At 47.0% G+C, this 21,465-nt stretch overlaps 1 protein-coding gene and 1 long non-coding RNA gene across 9 annotated transcripts in view; one reads left to right on the top strand and one right to left on the bottom strand.

Annotated features, from left to right (window-relative positions):
- The window catches only part of LOC144320291 (uncharacterized), a 62,544-nt gene extending 48,108 nt beyond the window's left edge, over nucleotides 1-14,436 (bottom strand). For 5 of the 6 annotated variants that reach the window (XR_013385829.1, XR_013385828.1, XR_013385833.1 and 2 more), the window contains exons 1-3: nucleotides 13,911-14,435; nucleotides 10,953-12,140; nucleotides 162-2,439 (exon numbers count right to left, since the gene is read on the bottom strand). This is a non-coding gene — a long non-coding RNA (uncharacterized LOC144320291). Of the gene's footprint in view, nucleotides 1-161; nucleotides 2,440-10,952; nucleotides 12,141-13,910 lie in introns of all 6 variants that reach the window. The other variant, XR_013385832.1, reaches the window with a different exon arrangement.
- RBM23 (RNA binding motif protein 23) lies at nucleotides 310-13,716 on the top strand. 3 transcript variants are annotated; one of them, XM_077908592.1, is made up of 14 exons: nucleotides 313-661; nucleotides 6,282-6,357; nucleotides 6,964-7,079; nucleotides 7,553-7,600; nucleotides 7,715-7,888; nucleotides 8,146-8,199; nucleotides 8,352-8,469; nucleotides 8,563-8,715; nucleotides 8,801-8,938; nucleotides 10,206-10,271; nucleotides 11,930-12,125; nucleotides 12,217-12,336; nucleotides 12,450-12,534; nucleotides 12,618-13,716. In XM_077908592.1, the coding sequence occupies exons 2-14, from the start codon at nucleotides 6,292-6,294 to the stop codon at nucleotides 12,619-12,621; spliced, it is 1,338 nt and encodes a 445-aa protein (XP_077764718.1). In that variant the 5' UTR covers nucleotides 313-661; nucleotides 6,282-6,291; the 3' UTR covers nucleotides 12,622-13,716. The 3 variants fall into 3 exon arrangements, with proteins under 3 accessions (XP_077764719.1, XP_077764718.1, XP_077764720.1); XM_077908594.1 differs by lacking the exon at nucleotides 313-661 and adding an exon at nucleotides 754-2,065; XM_077908593.1 differs by having other exon boundaries at nucleotides 310-661; nucleotides 12,450-13,716.
- Nucleotides 14,437-21,465: the final 7,029 nt, after the last annotated feature.

Below are 21,465 nucleotides of genomic sequence, written 5' to 3'. Positions count from 1 at the left end.
CTGCGTGGCCAGCACGCTCAGAAGGGGAAAGACCAGCCCAACATCCTTCCGGGCGGCGTGAAACAAATGCAAGTGCTCGCCGTGAAGCTGTCGCGGATGAGTACGACACGTGACCCTTTTGGGAAATCAAGAGTAGAGAGTAGCAAAGAAGTCCATTGTACCTCCTCGTTGGCTCCGCCCACGGCGTTGGCCTTGTCACCTGGAGCTCGGGAGTAGGCAGGAGGGTCCTTGCTGGTTCTTCGCGCGCCTTCTCCGCCTTCCGCAAGTCATCTAACCAATGAGAGAGCGATGGGCGGCCGCTATTAGGACGCTTCCACTCTCCGAGAGGTTAGCCAATCGAGGGGAACTTAATGGTTGCTAAGAGACATTTGAGTTTGGCTCCACCCATGCTTAGGGTTTTGGCCAATGAAAATCTGTACTTTGGACTGTTGCCGCGAAACCAGGGAGATTAGTTCCACCGCCTGAATGTCTCGGCGCCTGCGCAGATTGGGGAAAGTTCTGGAAGACCGCGGAGCTGCCGCCATTTTGCGGGAAGACTAGCAGCTCGGGCTGCAGTGCTTCTTCTACTGCTGAGACTCTGGAAAATAGCCGTGCTTCGCGCCCTCAACACACCCAAAGGAACGGCGGAAACCGGGGACCCCCCTGCGGGGACCCGGAACTGGTGAGAAACCCCGAAACCCGGTCCCCCGCGACGTCACCAATGCGTGACGTTGCCGCACGGCGCCTCCCCTTGACGTCACAGGCAGAAAATGGCGTCAAGAGCAGAATCAGGCAAACTTTTAACAAAATATTTTTGCTTACTTCGGTCTGGGAGTGTTCGCCACCTCAGCGTAGCGAACTGTAGCCCGCTGGCATGATTTTAGGGATCGGTACCCTCTTGGCTCTCTCTCCTAGAGATGATGTCCCAAGGATCCCAGTGACCGCTCTTTCCAGGTCCCAGCCCTGACTTTCGGGGTCGCCGGTACCGGGGCCCGGGGGTGCAGGGAGCGTCGACCCACCGCGGTTTGAGAGGGCTCGTAGGACCGGTTTTCAGCTCTTAGTGCCACCACTCAGAGAGGTTAGGGAACTCTGCGAGAGATTACTCAGTCTTCACAGTCTCTGGAAGGCTCGTGTTCACTGTGTTGGCCTCTGGGCTTTTCCCTGGTCCCGTTTTTCGACCGCACGTTCTTTGGCGGTACGGTATAGTTAGGCCACATAGAAGGTTTTAGCATTGGGACATTGGCCCTCGCAGAGATGCTGCCAATCATTACTTACAGGAACACTTTTTAAAAGTGTAGCTTTGGCTTGTTGCACAGCACGGGGATTGTTTTACCTTTCTCACTGTTCCTGTTCCAAATTAAGCTGCCTTCAGTTTGGAGATGTTTCTGCCCAGCTGCCTAGACGCATCACCCTGTGGGACTCAGCGTGTGGTGAATTTTGCCTGAACTGAGCGGACAGTGGTTCTTACTGTCCTTTGTCCCTTTAGCAGTGAGGCCTAAGTGCTTGCTGGGGTCTTGACTGTGCGATGACAAAGTCCAGGCACTTGCATTCATTGTGGGCCCCCCACAAAGGAGTTTTTGGAGCCGGGGGGGCGGGGGGAGTAGGCTCTATAGTGTTTTAATGGGTGGGGTTGATGGACTTTGACCCGTAATTTAGGACATAGGAAGAGTTTGAAAACTACCAATTTGAAAATACATAGTATTTGGGACTTTACTGCTTCTAGGGTGTCTGAAAAGATATGCCAAACCCAGTGAGATTTCAAGTTTCAAAATGTGCTCATGTTATATATGTTGGTGCTTTAAATAGATCCATTCATTTCTGAGTACCTGAGTGAAAAGTTTTCTTTGTAGGTGGTGTCACAAGAACTGTCAACTTAAGTGAAAGTTCTTGTGTATGTGTTAAGTTACTCCTACCCTATACTAGCAGTCAACAAAGAGCAGTTATTGAAATCAGAAGCATTTCGTTTGGTGAGGAAAAAGCAGATTTTAAAAAATAAAAAGGAGCTAGCTGTATGACTTGGCACCTGGCTGGCTCAGTTGAAGAGAGTACCACTCTTGACTTTGGAATTGTAAATTCTAGCCCCACGGTGAGTGTAGAGATTATTTAAATAAAGAAATACTTTTAATTCTCTTAGGAAGGACGTTAGGTTTGAGGAGAATAACTACCATGACTTCAAGTGCTTTAATGAAACCTCAGATGCGAGGCCTTCTGGCCAAGTGTCTGCGATTTCATATCGTTGGAGCCTTCGCTGTATCCCTGCGGGTTGCAGCTTTTTATAAGTTTGCTGTGGCTGAACCAAGAAAGAAGGCATATGCAGATTTCTACAGAAATTATGATTCCATGAAAGGTTTTGAGGAGATGAAGAAGGCTGTTATCTTTCAGAGCGCAAAGTGAATGTTGAATATGAAGAATTCCTTTGGGTTGCGTTTCATTGAAGCTTGACTGTCCTGTGTTCCTGAGCTATGAAACAAACACTGGGTTATGGAATAGTTTCTCTTAATAAACAACTAAAAAATAAAAAATAAAATAAATACTCTTAGAGAAAGAAATAAAGAAAACTTTGTATAGACTTGGCAGCCATTATGACTGGAAATAATGGAAATGATAGATTGAAACCTCTTATTTTTTTATTTTATTTTTTCTAAGATTTTTTATTTATTGGGGCAGCCCTGGTGGCTCAGCGGTTTAGCCCCGCCTTCAGCCGGGGGCGTGATCCTGGAGACCCTGGATGAGTCCGCTGCTGCCAGGCTCCCTGCATGGAGCCTGCTCCCTCTGCCTCTCTGTGTGTCTCTCATGAGGGAGACAGTAGAGTTTAAGACATTAGACTTCAAATAAATATTTATTTATTTATTCATGAGAGACTCTGGGACTGACTGGTGACTGACACCACGATTGACGTAGAGATTACATAAAAATAAAATCTTTAAAAAACCCAAAACTAGACATCTTGGTATGCTGTGTACTCTTCTTTTTTTTTTTTTTTTGCTGTGTACTCTTCTTTTTGAAATTTCCTTTAGGGCTAAGTTATAAAGCACAGGAGAGAGAGGTGACTGATAGAATTGATGAGACATTAGACTTTGAGGCAGGAGACCTTAATCAGGAGTCAGCTCTTCGATTTAAGCTTTGAGACTCTAGGTAGTTCACAAAAGCTCAGTTTTTTCGTTGTGCATTGGACCTGATAACTGCCTGTAGCATGTATTACCTTTGACTGTTATATAAATGTATCATGTTAATTATAATAAGTAGTTGAGTTCACTGCTTTTTTTTGTTGATGTTTAAGATTTTATATTTGGGGGCAGTCCCGGTGGCGCAGCGGTTTGGCGCCGCCTGCAGCCCGGGGTGTGATCCAGGAGACCCCGGATCGACCCCGTATCGAGTCCCATGTTAGGCTCCCTGCATGGAGCCTGCTTCTCCCTCTGCCTGTGTCTCTGCCTCTTTCTGTGTCTATGAATAAATAAATCTTTAAAAAAAAAAGATTTTATATTTGGGGTGACTGAGTGGCACTCAGGTTAAGCATCTGCCTTCAGCTCAAGTCATGATCCCAGAGTCCTGAGATGAGCCTGCATCAGGTTCCCTGCTCAGCGGGGAGTATGCTCCTCCCTCTCCCTCTGCCTGCTGCTCCCCAGGTCTGTGCACTCTCTTTCTGTGTCAAATAAATAAATAAAAATATTTGATTAAAAAAAGAAGATTTTAAAGTAATCTCTAAGCTCATAAATGGACTGGTTGGGATCCCTGGGTAGTTTAGCGATTTAGCGCCTGCCTTCAGCCCAGGGCGTGATCCTGGGGTCCCACATCAGGCTCCCTTCAGAGCCTGCTTCTCCTTCTGCCTGTGTCCCCCCCCCCCCCCGCCCCTCATGAACAAATAAATAAAATCTTAAAAAAAAAAGTGGGGCTGGAACTCAAAACCACGGGATCAAGAGTTGCAAGCTCCACTGACTGAGCCAGCCAGGCACCCCAGGTTCACTGGTTCTTAGACACACCTATTTGATTTTGATTTGGTTTCTAAATTTTTTTTTTTTTAATTTTTATTTATTTATGATAGTCACAGAGACAGAGAGAGAGAGAGAGAGAGAGAGAGGCAGAGACACAGGCAGAGGGAGAAGCAGGCTCCATGCACCGGGAGCCCGATGTGGGATTCGATCTGGGGTCTCCAGGATCGCGCCCTGGGCCAAAGGCAGGCGCCAAACCGCTGCGCCACCCAGGGATCCCTTGATTTGGTTTCTATTTTAAGTCTTAAATTTGGCTCCAAGTAATTTTTGTTTTACTCTTTCCAAGAATCTTGTTTCTGTAACAGGCTTAGTTTGGTGCCTAGCAATATCAGGTAAGTCATATTTTTACAGGACTTATTTTATGTTAGTTATTACTTTTATACTCCTCTTATTCTTTTTTTTTTTTTTCCTCTCCTCTTTTATTCTTAAATCACCAAAATAGGCTATGGGCTCTGAGTGCAACAAGGACAAACCACACCATTGGATGATGGATCAGCTGTTTTTTGTTTTGTTTTGTTTTGTTTTGTTTTAACTTATTTATTTATGAGAGACATAGAGAGAGAGAGGCAGAGACATAGGCAGAGGGAGAAGCAGGCTCCATGCAGTGAGCCCGATGTGGGACTCAATCCCGAGACCCCAGGATCGTGCTCTGGGCTGAAGGCAGACACTCAACCACTGAGCCACCCAGGTGTCCCTGGATCAGCTCTTTCAAAGAGGACAAAGCTGGGGTGTCTGGGTGGCTCAGTCTGTTAAACGTCTGCCTTTGGCTCAGGTCATGATCCCAAAGTGCTGGAGTCAAGCCCTCAGTCAGGCTACCTGTCCTCCCTGCTAATGCTTTCTTTGTTGCAATCTCTGTCACTCTCTCAAAGTCTTTTAAAAAAATAAAGAGGACAAAGCTCTTGTGGATATGGAAAGTCTGATTGTGACCAGCCTCCTTTGCACAGTTGTTCTTCAGATTAGTTAGAGTTGTTTTTATTTATTGAGGTATTGAGGTATTTGTTTATTGAGCTTTATTGCAGTATAATTTGCATAAAATAAAGTTATGTACATTAAAGTGTATAATTTGATGGGTTTTGATATTTAAACGCCCATGAAACCATCACACCCCAAAAGTTTCTTCTGCCCTTTTGTGATTTTTTTTCTTCCTAGCCTCTCCCCACCTCTTCATATCCCTAGGCAACCACTGATCTGCTTTCTGCTTTTACAGGTTTGTGTTTCCTAGAATTTTTTCCTATAAATGGAAGCACAAAAAGTTTATACTTTTTTTTTGCTTTATTTCTTTCACTCAGCATAATTATTTTGAGATTCATGCATGTTCTGTATATTGATAATTCCAGACCAATATTCTGTTGATTTTGTTTGATATCATTTGTTTTTCTTATTTGACAGGCATGTGGTAGACAGACTTGGTAAAGATGATTGCTAGGTGTGAAAGCTTGAGGGAGGCATGAAGTCTTACTCTGCCTGCCTAGACAAGTTTCAAAGTGGAATTGATTAAGCGTGTCTGAATCATTATCTTTGAGTTACCTGAATTCTAGTTGGTATTATATGGGACATGCTTAACGATGAGTCCCTTAATTATTGATGTTTGGGTGGGGGGTATGGGGAAGAGCTTAGGGCAGGTCTGCATTCTGGTGTTGTTTTGTCTTGTTTTTAATTTTTTAGTCTTGCATCTTTACTTTTTTATTGGGAATATGTGCTCATTTCAGTGGCTTAAGTTTAAACCAATTATTTATACAGAATTTTGAATTGTAGAACGGAGACCTAGTGTCCATTGTCAAGTGAATAGTAATTTTGAGTGCCAACACTTTCTCTTCACAGGACAGGGTCTGTATTGTATTTTGTTTCTATCTAGATATTTTCTTTCTTTCTTTCTTTCTTTCTTTCTTTCTTTCTTTCTTTCTTTCTTTCTTTCTTTCTTTCTTTTTTTTAAGATTTTATTTATTTATTCAAGACACAGAGAGAGAGAGAGAGAAGCAGAGGCAGAGGGAGAAGCAGGCTCCATGCAGGGAGCCCTACAAGGGCTCCGATCCCGGGGCCCCAGGATCACACACCCCCAGCTGAAGGCAGCGCCAAACCGCTGGGCCATCGGAGCTTCCCAGATATTTTCTTTCTAGACACTTGACCTTTTCTAAGCCAGAGCAAAACACGTTCAGATTTAAAATGTGCAAAAATAAATGTAGAGTAAGCAACTGCTTGGAAGATCCCTTTGGAATTCAAGAATTCTGAAATCTGTTTCTTGGAGAAGGAAGGGATGTGGGGTGCCAAAGGGGCAGAAAAATAGGTTCTTATATATCCATGTCCTCTCCTCAGATCTGTTACGATGGCGTCCGATGACTTTGATATAGTGATTGAGGCCATGCTGGAGGCTCCTTATAAAAAGGAGGAGGTAATATTCCCCATCTCACTCCTGGAATTGGGTTAGTTAAGAAGAAGCAGTTATAGATCATCAGTTTCAACATTTTGTAAATCCTTTTTTCCTGCTTATTTATTATTTATTATGTATCGTTGCTACTTATAAAAGTTACAGTTTTTTAGTAAGCCTCACTCTCCAGGCTCTAATCCTAAAGGCATGCTGGCAGAGAGGGTCCCAAAGCTGAGGGGTGGGGGTGGAAGAAGGTTTGGGGTGGGGGGCAGAATGTTCTAGGAATAAGTGCTTTGCTCATAGCTCTCAGTGACACAGTAGAAAGTCAGTGTATCTTAGACCTAAGTAATTTCTCACTGTCCTGGGGAATAGATGTCAATGGAACCAATGTCGGGTAGCTAAAGTTTTGACATCAAAATCTGTCACTCTGATCTTTTCTTTTCAGGTAGTTTCCTCCGTTCTGTTATTCCCTTTGTTAGGAGACCCAGGTGGTCAGGAACGGGCTGGATAATTGCGAGCTTTGATTTCATAAGCTTTCTTCTCTGTCCACTTCTGTTCTTTTGTTGCCCAATGGAACATGTGCGTCTGCCACCTTGTACCCTCTGACATTTTTCCTGGCAAACCTCTCAGGATGAACAGCAAAGGAAAGAGGTTAAAAAAGATGGCCCTGCCAACACCAGCACGAGCACCATGAGCACCAGTAGTGGTGGCACCAGTGGGAGCAGCGCTGGTGGGGACTCAAGCAAGTGAGTGTGGCATAAAGAGATGGGCTGGCAACTTGGGCAAGGGAGGCAACCGTGTCCATCGGAGAAATGGCCAAAATAGGGAGGCGGTTGCTTATAAGACTGCTCATTTTTAATGCTGGGTCCTGGGAATCGTGGTGACTTGGTTTAATGGTCTTCTGGTCTTCACATTCCAGCATAGACTTGTGGATCTGTTCTAGCGTCATTGTTTCTGTTGAATAAAATAGTGAGGGGCTCCTGATTTGAAAGCAGCTGCTTTTACTGGGCTTTGGCAGGGGGGTAGGTGGGAAATGGCCACTTTAGATGCCACACAGCATTCAGGGCTGTGTGCAAGTTGGTGTTGCTGTGAACTCCTGCCAGCTCATCCTAGGCTCTTTGGTCTTTTACTGCTGTTCCACCCTGGTCTTTCCGTCATTCCTTTTCCTTGGGGGAAAGCATAAAACCTCCTTAGTAATCAGGATTTTTCCCCTTCACAGGAAGAAGAGGAGTCGGAGCCATAGTAAAAGCAGGGACAGGAAGCGCAGGTCAGTCAATAATGCTAGGGGCCCTTGGGTTTTGAGGATCACTACAAAGGGAAAGAGGCACTAGAAGAGGTTGGTTTGTCCTGTAGTGAACTCAGTAGTGCCCTCCACTTGTAGTCGTAGTCGAGACCGGGACCGGCATAGGCGGAGAAGCAGCCGAAGCCGAAGTCGAGACCGGCAGCGTCGCCACCGCAGCCGGAGCTGGGACCGGCGGCACAGCAGTGAGTCACGCAGTCGAGACCGGCGGCGTGAGGACCGCGTGCGCTACCGGAGCCCACCACTTGCCACTGGGTACCACCTTTTGCTAATACAACAGCTTCCACGTGGTAGTCTGGGTAAAACCGCTGTGCAGTGGTTCCTACATGCAGGTGCTTCCAACCTGATGTGATGGGCAGGAGGGAGACCTTGTTACTTACAGGGGTGGTCTTGAGAATTCCCATGTGAGCTGAGGTGCCGGCATCTGGTCTTCTCACGATGGAAGACTGAGCCTCAAGCCAACATGAGTGAAGTTGGATGACAGGATTTTCTGTTTGTTCTCTGTTCTGTAGGCGCAGGTATGCACACAGTAAGAGCCCCCATTTCAGAGAGAAGAGCCCCGTCAGGTGAGTTCATGATGAACGCTCTTCTAGACCATGAGGTATGAATAGAAAGCCGTTTGAGCCAGAATATCGGAACATATAGTACCTGAGGAGGTAGCTAGAGAACAGTGACCATGTTTTGGGAGCGGGTGTCTCAAGTTGTGCTCACTCTCTAGGGAGCCAATTGATAATCTGAGTCCTGAGGAGCGTGATGCCCGCACAGTTTTCTGTATGCAGCTAGCTGCCCGCATTCGGCCTCGAGACCTGGAGGACTTTTTCTCTGCTGTTGGCAAGGTAACCTCCCTGACCTTAGTTTTCTTCCATGTACCCTATTTTCCATCCATCCTCCTTTATGCCCAACTCAGGATTTCCTTCTTGCGGGATTAGGTTCGTGATGTCCGAATCATCTCAGATCGGAACTCCCGTCGTTCTAAGGGCATCGCATATGTAGAATTCTGTGAAATCCAGTCTGTGCCCCTGGCCATTGGGCTAACTGGGCAGCGGCTGCTAGGAGTGCCCATCATTGTCCAGGCTTCACAGGTGAGCAGGTTGCAAAACTGACATGACAATATGGGCTTGAAGGGAGGAGGAGTGGGATGTGACTCATCAGTTTTTTCTTGCTCAGGCTGAGAAAAACCGGCTGGCAGCCATGGCCAACAACCTGCAGAAGGGCAGTAGTGGACCAATGCGCCTTTATGTGGGTTCCCTACACTTCAATATCACTGAGGACATGCTCCGGGGCATTTTTGAGCCCTTTGGCAAAGTGAGTAGAAAGTGATGGAAACCTCTAAAGGGAATTGGAAAAAGTGGGGAGGGTAAGTGTACCTCTTCATTCTGTCTGAACACGATTAACCCACAGCATCCATCAGAACAAACGTATGGGTCTATGCGGAGAAAGTTAGACTCCATCTTTGCATTCAGTGTTCAGTACACCAATGAGTCAGGCACCATAAAATCAAACAACAGGGCTCATACTAAGGTAAGGTTAGTCAGAAAAGGTGTTTTGGAAGGAAGTTGCCTTTGTCTCTTTTTTAAAAGATGTGGAGGGGGGATCCCTGGGTGGTGCAGCGGTTTGGCGCCTGCCTTTGGCCCAGGGCGCGATCCTGGAGACCCGGGATCGAATCCCACGTCGGGCTCCCGGTGCATGGAGCCTGCTTCTCCCTCTGCCTGTGTCTCTGCCTCTCTCTCTCTCTCTCTCTCTCTCTGTGACTATCATAAATGAATAAAAAAAAATTAAAAAAAAAAAAAAGAAGAAAAGATGTGGAGGACAGCCCAGGTGGCTCAGTGGTTTAGCGCCTGCCTTCGGCCTAGGGCATGATCCTGGAGTCCCTCATCAGGCTTCCTGGATGGAGCCTGCGTCTCCCTCTGCCAGTGTTGTGTCTCTGCCTCTCTCTCTGTGTGTGTCTCTCATGGATAAATAAATAAAATCTGGGGATCCCTGGGTGGCTCAGCGGTTTGGCGCCTGCCTTTGGCCCAGGGCGCGATCCTGGAGTCCCGGGATTGAGTCCCATGTCGGGCTTCCGGCATGGAGCCTGCTTCTCCCTCCTCCTGTGTCTCTGCCCCCCTCCGTGTCTCTCTCCCTCTCTCTCTCTCTCTCTCTCTCTCTCTCTGTATCATAAATAAATAAACAAATCTTTAAATAAATAAATAAATAAAATCTTAAGAAAAAAAACTAAATTTTTGGGATCCCTGGGTGGCCCAGCGGTTTGGCGCCTGCCTTTGGCCCAGGGCACGATCCTGAAGACCCGGGATCGAATCCCACGTCAGGCTCCCGGTGCATGGAGCCTGCTTCTCCCTCTGCCTGTGTCTCTGCCTCTCTCTCTCTCTGTGTGACTATCATAAATAAATAAAAATTAAAAAAAAAAAAAAACTAAATTCTTACACAAGTAAATAAATAAAATATGAAAAAATAAAAAGATGTGGAGATTTGTAATTGATTGGCTACAGAGTTAGAGGTAGAACAGTCAGGCAGGAAAGGTCAAGAGTATGAGTTAGCCAAAGATTGTTAATAATTTCTCCCTCTTCTACAGATTGATAATATTGTCTTGATGAAGGACTCAGATACAGGCCGTTCTAAAGGTTATGGTTTCATTACGGTGAGTCTCTGGTCTTTAACTCTGGAATTTCAGCGTGGGTTTGTCCACCTGTCTGATTTTGCAGCTTAGCTTCATTCTCCTCCTCTAGGAACTTTCTAAATGACCTATAAGGGATCCCTGGGTGGCTCAGCAGTTTGGCGCCTGCCTTTGGTCCAGGGCGCGATCCTGGGGTCCCAGGATCAAGTCCCGTGTCGGTCTCCCTGCATGGAGCCTCCTCCTCCCTCTGCCTGCGTCTCTGTCTCTCTATCTCTGTGTTTATCATGAATTAAAAAAAAAAAAAATCTTATTAAAAAAAATGACCCATAAGCCCTGGTGCCTGCAGCTTGGACTAGCCTTCTGCCCCTTGAGATGAGTGCATTGCTTGAGATCTTGACTTTGCTCCTACACACTGTTAGTGGCCCTGATATGGGGGTGTCCTGGAGGTCAACCAGCTTCCCTGGTGCTGCGTGCTGCAACGTGCTCTTTGGGTAATAGAAATGATTTCAGGCTACAGCTAGGAAGTTGGGGACATGAGAGAGGTTAGGTGTGGGCTTTTATAGACGTGCTTCATGGAATTGGTATGTTTTCATGATAAGAACAGGAGTAGAGATTTTTTTTTTTTCTGGCACTACTCAGTTTCTCCACTGAGAAGTATCTTTATATTCAGAGACCACTATAGGGAAAATAGCGAGAATGTCTTACCTTTTCCTAACACTCCCAAGAGAATTGCTTCTAGTTCCCATAACTGGTTCTTCTAGCCCTGTGTGACTCCAGGCTGAGGACTGGCTGCCAGCCACAGTGTCTTATAGAAGCTGATATTTTCTGGGTTCAGTCCAGGCAGCATACACCCCCACAGTTGCCTACAGGGCAGAGGGGAGGTAGGTTGTGTTTGACCAGGGGTATTGATCACTTCAGAAGTATCCAGTGAAGGCAGGCCACCTATACCACCTGCTTAGGAATTGTCAGTACCATGTGCCAGGCCCTAGGGCAGGGGCTACCAGAGGAAACAAAGCCAGCTCTGGTGTTCATGGTGGCAAGAACCTCTTGTAACTCCTTGTGTGACTCGGATGCAGAAAAGCTTTTGTGAGGCCTTTTTGGTCTTGTGTTGCTGCTTTTCTCGTCAACACCCTTGATACTTCAACAGCAGTCTGGAATCTTCTCTATACGCGGCTGCTCTGGTGCTGCTGGACGACAGTAGAGCTCTCTGTGATCAACAGCACTGGTATAGGCATAGGGGTGGGGTGCGGTCTTGCACTCCCTCCTACCACTGGACTCTGAGGTTTCAGATTCCTACTTTTTGACTGAGAATTGAAACTGACCAGTCCTAAGGGTGTAAATAAAAGCCCAGGAATCTTGACTCTCAGCCTGTCGTACTTCCATTTATATGCTCACTTGTGAAGCAGCTTATAAGTGTAGGCCACCCTAAAGATAACAGACTTTTTGCCTTTGTTGGGTTCTTAGTGGAGCTGGAAGATTGCCATTGAGTCCGTTGGAAAAGGTTCTTGTCACATGATCATTTTGGAGGGATGAGGCTCTTAGGTCGCACTCCCTAAGACAATAATTTGTGCCACAGCGAGCACGCAGTTTTCCTGGGATAGCAGGACTAGGCAGTGGTAGTGGGGGTTGGAGAGCATGTCTGTGGCCAGTAAGTGACTGATAATGGCCTGTGTTTCTTGTAGTTCTCAGACTCCGAGTGTGCCCGGAGGGCCTTGGAACAGCTGAATGGTTTTGAGCTTGCTGGTCGACCTATGAGAGTTGGCCATGTGACTGAGCGACTGGATGGTGGCACAGATATCACTTTTCCGGATGGGGAACAGGAGCTGGATCTGGGATCGGCAGGTGGACGTCTGCAGCTCATGGCCAAGTTGGCAGAAGGTGGAGAGAGTTTCTCTGTAGAGTGAAGAGCGTGGGGTTGAGTTTTAGATCCGAGATTGGGACTTAACACCAACTTTTCTTTCCCTTTTAGGCTCTGGAATCCAGCTGCCTACTACAGCTGCAGCTGCTGCTGCCGCAGCCCAAGCTGCTGCTGCCTTGCAACTAAATGGGACAGTTCCCTTGGGGGGCCTGAACCCTGCAGCTCTGACTGGTAGGCTTGGACTTGGGAGAGGGAGGAAGGGTTGGGAGCCCAGAAAGAAGGAATGATCTGTGCTCAGTAACTCACTGTGCCTCTCTTTCTCTCTCTCTCTCTCTCTCTCACAGCTCTGAGCCCAGCACTGAACCTCGCTTCCCAGGCAATTGCCTCCCAGTGCTTCCAGCTTTCCAGCCTCTTCACCCCTCAGACCATGTGAGTCTCAGGGGCTGGCTCAGTTAAGTCACTGGTTACGTTCTTTCCTGTGGCTTTCCGTTTACCTCTTCTCCTTGCCATAGGTAAATCAGTGGCGCAGTACACTGCCTCCCTGTGCCTCTGGGTCCTGCCACTCCCTTCTCCACATCTACCCTTCCATGGCCCCTTCTCCATTTTATGGACCAAGCCATCCTGAGGGCGTGGACATTGACTCTGCAGGAATTTGGGGCCACCCTTAGACTCCAGAAGAGCTCCTGCCCAGGGCCCATTGGGACTGGACTCTGCTGAGCAAAGCCACTAGTCGAAGAGGACAGAATCTGCACCTGCATTGAGCACCTGTCTCTCCACATACGTCATCTCCTGGGATGACCTTCATTGCTCTTCCCAACCACCTCTTAGTGATTCCTTGATTCCTCCCCCATTGGGAAGGCCATAGGGCATTAATTGAAGGAACTAACTTCTCTCCTTTTCCTGTACCTCTACCCTACAGTCTGTTGAGGGAAACCCTTAAGACCTCTGGTGTAAGAGGACTTTGGAGTTTGGGGGGTGAGCCATGAAGGTACTGGCTTGTTGCCGCACAGGCCCTGGAAGATGGTGTGGACATGCACATTGTGAAGCCTGCCTTAGGCCTCAGCTTGGGGCCAGAACTGCTACTGTGGGCTCAGCATCTTGCTGGGAGGTATGGGTGTCCTGCCAGGCATTTTGGGTGTTTTCGCAGCATTCAGGAGTTTAGTGAAAGGTGGGGTACCTTTCCAGTATATGTTCCATCCTCCTTTGTATAGTTGTCTTTCCTCCCATGTCCTTCCTGTGGCCCAGGGTGGGAGGATGGAGAGGAGGCTGCTACTCTGCTATTTCCCACGTGCCTCTACCATGGGCTCAACCCCAGCTGTGAAAGCTGCTCCTGTCCCCTACCTGGGCACATGTGAGCCCTCTTCACTGGATTTTATACCCTTGTGTCTGTGTATATAAGATATATATGTATATGTATGTATGTGTATCTATATGTACACACATACATATATATGTATAAACTTTGTATAAATGGGAAGCTCCACTGTTTTTGGCAGCTGCTGCCCATATGTGTGTGGTCTCGGTCAGTTGGTGTGTCTGATGTTAATAACTTCTCATGAGCCAAAACCGTGAATGGTTCTAGGGATATAAAACATTTATAATGCCTTTGTATTTTGTCCCTTCAATTTTACTTTATCTAACCTCTAGAAATTAAAATGGACAAAAGGCACACACTTGGATAGAGTTCCCCATCTGTCTGCATTATACACTTGGCCCCGTGGGTTTCCTCCATATGTCTTCATCTTAACTATTTCCTTTTTTTCCTCCCTCTCCTCCCCCCATCCTAAATTTATTTCCAAACCTACCGTGCCCACTGGGTGCACCACCAGGCTGGACTCTGCCTAAGGACAGATCTTGTCTTTCCACCAGATGGCACTGTGACAGTAGCACATTCTGCACCCTCAGCTAGAGGTGTATCGTGATCTTGAGGAGCTTAAGTACCAAAGAAACCTAAGCTCCCCGTTCTGACCATTAGCCTCTGTGTCCGTCTTTGGCTCTCTTTGTTATGGAACTCCCAGTTCAGTATCCAGAGGAGTTTGGGCATCATCCATCGAGGCTCCCCAGGCCTGAAGTCTGCTGTTCGTCCCCTCAACTCTTGCTTTCCATGTATAGCCCTGCTTGGGATAGCACAGGGGATAGCACAGGCCTGGGACCAGTGAATTCCAGAAAGCTGAGTATTCCAGGAATTGCCCTGATGAAGGGGATACACATTGTCCTCCACCTGCCTTGTAAGGCTTATTATGACAAGGGGCCTGCCACAACCTGGCTCACCAGGTAGGGACCAGCCTAGAGGAGGTCTGAGGTTCTGGGGCAGAGCTCTGTAGGACTCCTCCATTCTCTACCAGTCTCTATGGCAACAGAATGTTAAGATTTTATTGTCATGCTAAAAATATGGATAATTGCTGTTAGGTTTTAATTTGTCTGCGCTCAGACTTTCCTAAGCTGAGTAAAGGTTTCTTGGTGGTATTAGCTTTTGGGGTTGCTTTTCACACTGAAGTATTAGGTACTTGGCACCTGCTTGTGGCATAAAAGGCCACTAGGACCCAGGACTAGCTCTTGATTCCTCTGGGCTGTGGCAGCCTGACTTGCTGCTCCTGTTGCCTTTGCCCTTGCCCCCACCCCCACCCTTCCCCTGTCCTGGTTTGCGCTCTGAGTCTGGGGGAAGGCAAGGAGGATGCATTGTTTTTACATAGTAGCTGGCTAGAGCCCAGTCCGCCTCTAGTCATTGATTTGGCTGCTAATGCATCCTGAAAAGCAATGTGGACCATTTTTGTTAGTTCTGAAGCTTGGGACCAGGCTTCCTCATGGTAGTCTCGAACTCCTTCAAACCATAAATACCAGCAGCCCTGGTGGCACAGCGGTTTAGCGCTGCCTGCAGCCCAGGGTGTGATCCTGGAGACCCGGGATCGAGTCCCATGTCGGGCTCCCTGTGTGGAGCCTGCTTCTCCCTCTGCCTGTGTCTGTGCTTCTCTCTCTCTCTCTCTCTCTGTGTGTGTGTTTCTATGAGTAAATAAATAAAATATTTAAGAAAAAAAAAACACATAAATACCCACAGGCCTTGTCTGCCTCCCTGCCTTCCTCAGAAGGGTTCCCATCTCTGCTTGGTTTCCTTATATTCCCATCCCTGCCTACTTTGGCCTTCCTACAGTTTGGTTCCTTCCACTTCAGTTAACCCCCCCCCCCCCCCCACCGTTCTTAGTTTCTCATACAGCCTCTTGGTGGGGGAGAGACTATGAGGGAAGTGAGGAAACATCTAAGATAGCTACTCTAGTCTTAACCCCTATAAGGTGACAGCATCCAGTGGCTGACAGCCAGAGTCACTGCATGTGACTCAATGCCTTCTAGTTACTCATCCCTGCATTGAGGGTGGTTGGAGTAGAGGGGATGGGGCAGCAAATATCCTCCTAAGGTAAAAGAAACCTTCCTCAGTTTCTATTGCCTGGGCATAATGGCTCAGGTATGGGTAGAGAGACTGGCTGAGATGATCCTCTTGCATACAATTGCCCAGCTGTCCTCAGTTCTAAACGGGAGATGTTCACCTGACTTTTGACTTCTAGCCTATGCTTCTGTCTTCTCTAAGTTGGTGGTATTTCCTCCCTATTCTTCAAACTTAAACGTGTTTTTGAATGTGGGTTTCTGCCTACTTCCTTCTTTTTTTCTTTTAATTTTTTTATTTTTTTGCCTACTTCCTTCTTAAGCTTCAGCAGCCAGCCCCCAGATGTGAGTGACCAGAGGAAGCAGGTTTGCGCTTTGAACTTTTAATCCTGGTGCTTATGAGGAAATGAGGTTACATCTTGAAGGGAGATGGTCAACCACAGCCTCTCCTTTCCCTATTGCAGAAGGTGTGGTGAGAATCAGGAATTATTAGTTGGACAGGGAGGAGAGGCTGAGCTGGCTTCGAAAAGTGGGAGGTATAGTATGGTAACTGTCAACATTGGTGCAGAGTTGTGGGTCAGGCATCGTTCTAGTCACTTTATATGCATTGAGTTGCTTAATCCTCATAATGACCCTCTGAGGTAGACTCTTACCATCTTTGCTTTGTGAACAAGGAAATGGATACCCCAAGTGGGTAAGTAACCTACTCTGTGATTACACAGCAAGTTTGGGATTCCAATCCAGGCTAGTCTAGCTTCAGATCCCTGGATCCTAATCTCAGCCTGTGTCTCCTGGGAGCCAAGGCCTAGGAGCTGCTTTTTCTACTTTTGTACTCAGAGTTCTCAGTATGTCCTGGACTTTTCTACTTGTCTGCTCATTTTGTTCTCTTTTTGCTCCTCTTCTGGTCAGAATCCTGTCCTTTAAGACTCTGAAGCTTTGCTAGTTGATTTCCCTCTTCAAGATTGTCCTGTTACAAGTTTCATTCTGCCTTTATTTACAGTTAAAATTCTATTGCTAGATGATTATAGCCCAATGAGGCAAGCCATAGACATGTTTTCTTCATTATCGCTTTGCTTTGCACATACTAGATGTGTGTTGAATTAATTCTCTCTCTGTTAAGTCAGCCCGTCCCTTCCTGCCTGCTTTCCTTGGTGTCCTCCATTCCTTCCACACCCCTCCCAAGAGAGAATGCAGCTTTACTCTTTTTGATGTTACCATGGTAGCCTGTGATGCTTTCTGTCAAAAGTGCTGCTTGCCATCCAACAGAAACTGATGTTTCCATAGCAACCAGGTGAAGTCGATAGTCCTGAGCTGGATGCAGGAAAGGAATTCTGGTCTCAGAACTGTGTCTGAACCTTCTGGCTTTAAACATCCCTCTCTTTCCCTCCCAACTTTTGCACTTTATATCCAGAATGGATTTGCTCTTCATATGCTCCTGGTTGAGAGAGCTCAGAAGTGAAGAAGACCAACCAATTAGGTAATCTGGGAAGGTGGAGGCAAGGAAACAGCTGATCAAATCTCACTTCTAAAAGTTGGATGAGTTCTGTTAGTTTTCCCACATGATCTCTTCTCAAGAACCCTTAAAGAGTTGGCTGCAGTTACTGGAGAGCCGTTAAGCAGTTATTTTTGAGGGCAATGGTAGATGGATGAGGGGCCTGAAGACTGGAAAGGAGCCAGTCAGTGCTGGCTTGCAGGGAGGGGAAGCAATGACCTTGGAAATCGGAGACTTGTCAAACTAGTCAATGTTCCAGAAAGGAAGGGAGCCTCCATTAACATAATAAGCATTCAAGCATCATGAAGCCTACTTGTTGAGAAGGGTACCACTGAAAATTAGCCTTTTCTGAACTCCTGAGTCCATGCAAGCCAGGGGACCTTCACCCTCTAGCAGATTGGTCACACTCTGGAGCAACACCTTGTGGTTCAGATTGCTCTTCTGTCAAAAACCAGCTGAGTAAGCTGGGCTGTTCTATCACTTCTGTGACTCCACAGACTTCTCATCTGTGAAAAGGAAAAGCTAACTCTAGTACCTGTCTCAGGGACAGTGTGAGGTTGAAATGAAATGATCCATGAAGAGGCCTTGGAACTTAAGAGCTTGTCATTACTACTTGTCATTGCTACTGCCATCACTATTCCCATTCCTCTCGGTACCCACACACTGGACATCCCATCTGACCTCATCTCCCAACTTCAGAGAATGCTTGGTATATGCAGAGAGAGTAGTGAGGATGAGGCAATGGTAAAGGTAAATCTTAATTGTTCCTAGACTGAAGTCCCAAGCTTACAAGGTCCTGGATCACAAGCAGCCTAGATTTCAGAAAAACAAGTCCTACTGGCTTAGTCCCTTTTTGTGCCCGAAATTATAAATCCGATAACAACCGAATGGCTTCAAAAAGTCAAGATGATTCTTTACCTGGCCACGCCATCAGGTACCGTAGGTACCTTCAGTGTGCCTCGTGCCCTTTGCTTTGGCCAAGGAAACCCCACAATGTTCTCAGCTACTGGCCTTTGCTTAGTGCCCCTCCTCACCTACCCAGGTGTCCCATAGCACCTGCCCTCCTTGGTCTCTAGAGCTCTGACGATTTCCTTTCAGAGAAATACTTTAAATCAGCGCAGGTCCTCTGTCTAAAGAAATTATAACTGGAACAACAACAACAAAAAGAAACCTGTGCAATACAATACCATCACTTAGGTTTCCAGTGCCAATCTCTACCTCCCTTAATCCTCAAAACAACAAATCCAATAATGGGGTAATCTACAGTGGTTACTCTGGAGGCAAGTTGGACCTCAGTGGATGACAACTTAAAAAAAATTTTTTTTTTATCATTTGTTAGAGATTTTATTATTTGAGAGCATGAGTGGGAGTGGGGGGCAGATGAAGAGGGAGAAGCAGACTCCCCGGGGAGTAGGGAGCCCGATGTGGACCCCATCCCAGGACCCTAGGATCATGACTGGAACCCAAGGCAGACAACCAACTGAGCCACCCAGGTGTCCCTCTTTTTATTATTTTTTTTAAGTAATCTCTACACCCCTCCTGAGCTCCAAATCACAATCCTAAAATGAAGAGTCACATGTTCTACTAATTGAGTCAGCCAGGTGCCCCTTAGATTTGTGTCTCCAGGGTGCTGCTGTACTTTGAGAAGTTAGCAAGTTGTCTGGATGCCTGAATAAAAGACCAGGACACAGATTGTAGAAAAACATTACGTCCATGGCTCACTTACATGCTTGACAAATTAGATATCTGCATTTGCATTTCGTCCTCATGACCATCCTACAAGGTAGATACTGTTCCCTTCACTTTATAGTTGGGAGAACTAAGGTCCAGAAAGGCAGAGTGGTTGAGAGTGACTTTCTTCATCCAGAAAACAGTGGGACAGAGTGCTAACAAATGCTTACAAGGCCCCTGCTGAGTTTATATTTGGATCTTGAGTCCACAAAGCCACCAAGTCATGGAGTTTGGCATCAAGAGTCAAATAGATGAGGGGCACCTGGCTAGCTCAGTTGGGAGGGTGCAACTCTTGATCTCAGGGTGTGAGTTGGAGCCCCACTTTGGGGGTAAAGATTTCCTAAAAAAGACTCCAATAGATGACAAAGGATCTTGAGCATATCCATCAGAGTCACCAAGAAGATAAGAGATTAAGAAGCAGAATGCTTTTATCTGGTTTGGGGGTCCCTTGACAACTTGGCTGTACAGGGAGGGTCTTTATCTCGTGCAGCAGGCTGCCTACCATGTCTCACATCTGTGCATTTGCTCACATAGTTTCACCACAGGGAGTGTTTTTCTTCTTTCCCCCATCTATTTACAGCCTGCATATATCCTTCAAGGCCAGTTCCTAAAATCTGTCTTCACATTCTGGTTCTTCTGTTCATAATTCTTACGTCATGTGGACGTAGCCCCCAGATAATTAGAGTCAAAATGTAGTCCAGTTTGCTGCTGTTGACCACCTTGCCCCATCTCTCCAGCTCAACTGTAAGCTCCCTGAGGGCAGGAATAGTGTCTTACCTGTATTTGTTGTTCCCACAGGGCCCAGCACAGTGACTGGTATATGGCAATACTTGAGGGGAACAAGTATTTGTGGATGAATGTCCAGGAAAAATGGACTTAGACTGATGTAGATGGAATCATGGTAGACTAATAAAAAGATGTATGAAGGGACTTTCTGGGCATGAGGGTTTAACCCAGAAGACTGATGAAATGCTCTTCCAGGACCAGCAGGCTTTCAGAAGAGGAGAGACCCTGCCCCAGTCTCTCTAGAGAGGGTTAGATATGGCAGGGCATTAAAGGACCAACTCGGAGCAGAGGCCCAGAGCAGAGAGATGCTCTCCAAGACACAGGACTAGCCTCACCTCTGACCCCTCATGGCAGAACACACACAGTTCACACACTCCTGGCCAGTGAGGAGGCCTTGTAGGCCGGGGGCAGTGGGGACTAGCTAGTAAAGGAGCACAAGCAAAATCGGCAGCGGTTAAGAGGAGCACGAGGGCAGAGAAGACATTGCCTGGCACAAACAGCTCAGGCCCCTTGGCCCTGTGCTGATCTCTCACACCAGCCCAGATCAGCAGCCTGCTGCTATTGTGCCTCCATCAGAGGGAGGAAGAATGGCCTGGCTCTCAGTGAAGACCCCATCTTCCAAGTCTGGCGGGAGCGTGGCTTCAGCTGCCGTCTGTTCTGAGCTTGTTCCTGTAGGCGTCTGGAGGGAACACGCAGATGGGTTGGGCTTATGGGGCTGGCTGAGTTAGGGGGAGGGAGGCTTGTGGTGTGTGTGGCACCCCTCATGGAGGAGGCCCTGCCACCACCATCTTCAATAGACGTATTTCAATAGCTTCAGACATGAAAGGCACTGGGCCTTTGCCCTCATCTTCCCCTTTGGCCACATTTGACCACTGGTTGTAGTCCTCCTTTGGAAAAGCCCTCTTTCTGGGGTTCCTGGCTGGCTTATTCAGTAGAGCATGATACTCTTGACCTCAGGGTGGAGAGCTTGAGGCCCACTGTGGGCATAGAGTGCACTTTTTTTTTTAAAAAATAGTCTTCTTCCCTTGGCAGTACTGCTACATATTCAACTCTGGTTCTGCTGCTGCCTTTGTGGAGGCTGCATCTCCAACTTTGTCATTTGCTTCTCCTCAGGACCCTCCCTCTGGTCTCCCTTTTTTCTCTGCAACATCAAGACCTTGTTTTGTTTTAAATTATTTAATTTTTGAACAGGTAATAGAGGCCATAAACATTCAAAACGGGGGCGCCTAGGTGGCTCAGTTGGTTAAAAGTCTTCCTTCGGCTCAGGTCATGATCCCAGGGTCCTGGGACAGAGCCTGGCATTGGGCTCCCTGCTCAGTGGGGGGCCTGCTTCTCCCTCTGCCCACCCCCCATGCTCTCTCTCACTCTCCCTCTCTTAAATAATGAATAAATTTTTAAAAAAAATCCAAAGAGGGCAGCCCCGGTGGCGCAGCGGTTTAGCACCGCCTGCAGCCCAGGGCGTGATACTGGAAACCCTGGATCAAGTCCCACGTCGGGTTCCCTTCATGGAGCCTGCTTCAACCTCTGCCTGTGTCTCTGCCTCTCATTCTCTCTCTGTGTTTCTATGAATAAATAAATAAATAAAATCTAAACAAAAAAATAAAAAAAAATAAAAATAAAAATAAAAAAAATCCAAAGAAAGGGCAGCCCCGGTGGCACAGCGGTTTAGCGCCGCCTGCAGCCCGGGGTGTGGTCCTGGAGACCCGGAATCAAGTCCCACATCGGGCTTCCTGCATGGAGCCTGCTTCTCCCTCTGCCTGTGTCTCTGCCTCTCTCTTGCTCTCTCTGAATAAATAAATAAATAAATCTTAAAAAAAAAAAAATCAAAAGGAAAAAAAGGACTTACAATGAAAAGTAAACCTCCCATCACCCAGCTCCCCTTCCCAGCAGCAATCAGTACCCATCCTGGTTTCTAATTTGTTGGGTCATAGACTCCTTTGGCAATCTGATGAAATCTGTGAACCCTTTTCTCAAAT

Source organism: Canis aureus, chromosome 9 (assembly GCF_053574225.1).
Source record: "Canis aureus isolate CA01 chromosome 9, VMU_Caureus_v.1.0, whole genome shotgun sequence".
NCBI lineage: Eukaryota > Metazoa > Chordata > Mammalia > Carnivora > Canidae > Canis > Canis aureus.
The sequence above is the reverse complement of the archived record's forward strand: the minus strand, read 5'-3'. Positions and strand labels throughout refer to the sequence as shown.

Coding starts and splice junctions, on each gene's coding strand:
- RBM23 (XM_077908593.1), top strand. CDS start 6,292: ATGGCGTCCGATGACTTTGATATAGTGATTGAGGCCATGCTGGAGGCT. Junction 8,470..8,562: donor TTTTCTCTGCTGTTGGCAAG/GTAACCTCCCTG, acceptor TTGCGGGATTAG/GTTCGTGATGTCCGAATCAT. Junction 12,337..12,449: donor GAACCCTGCAGCTCTGACTG/GTAGGCTTGGAC, acceptor TCTCTCTCACAG/CTCTGAGCCCAGCACTGAAC.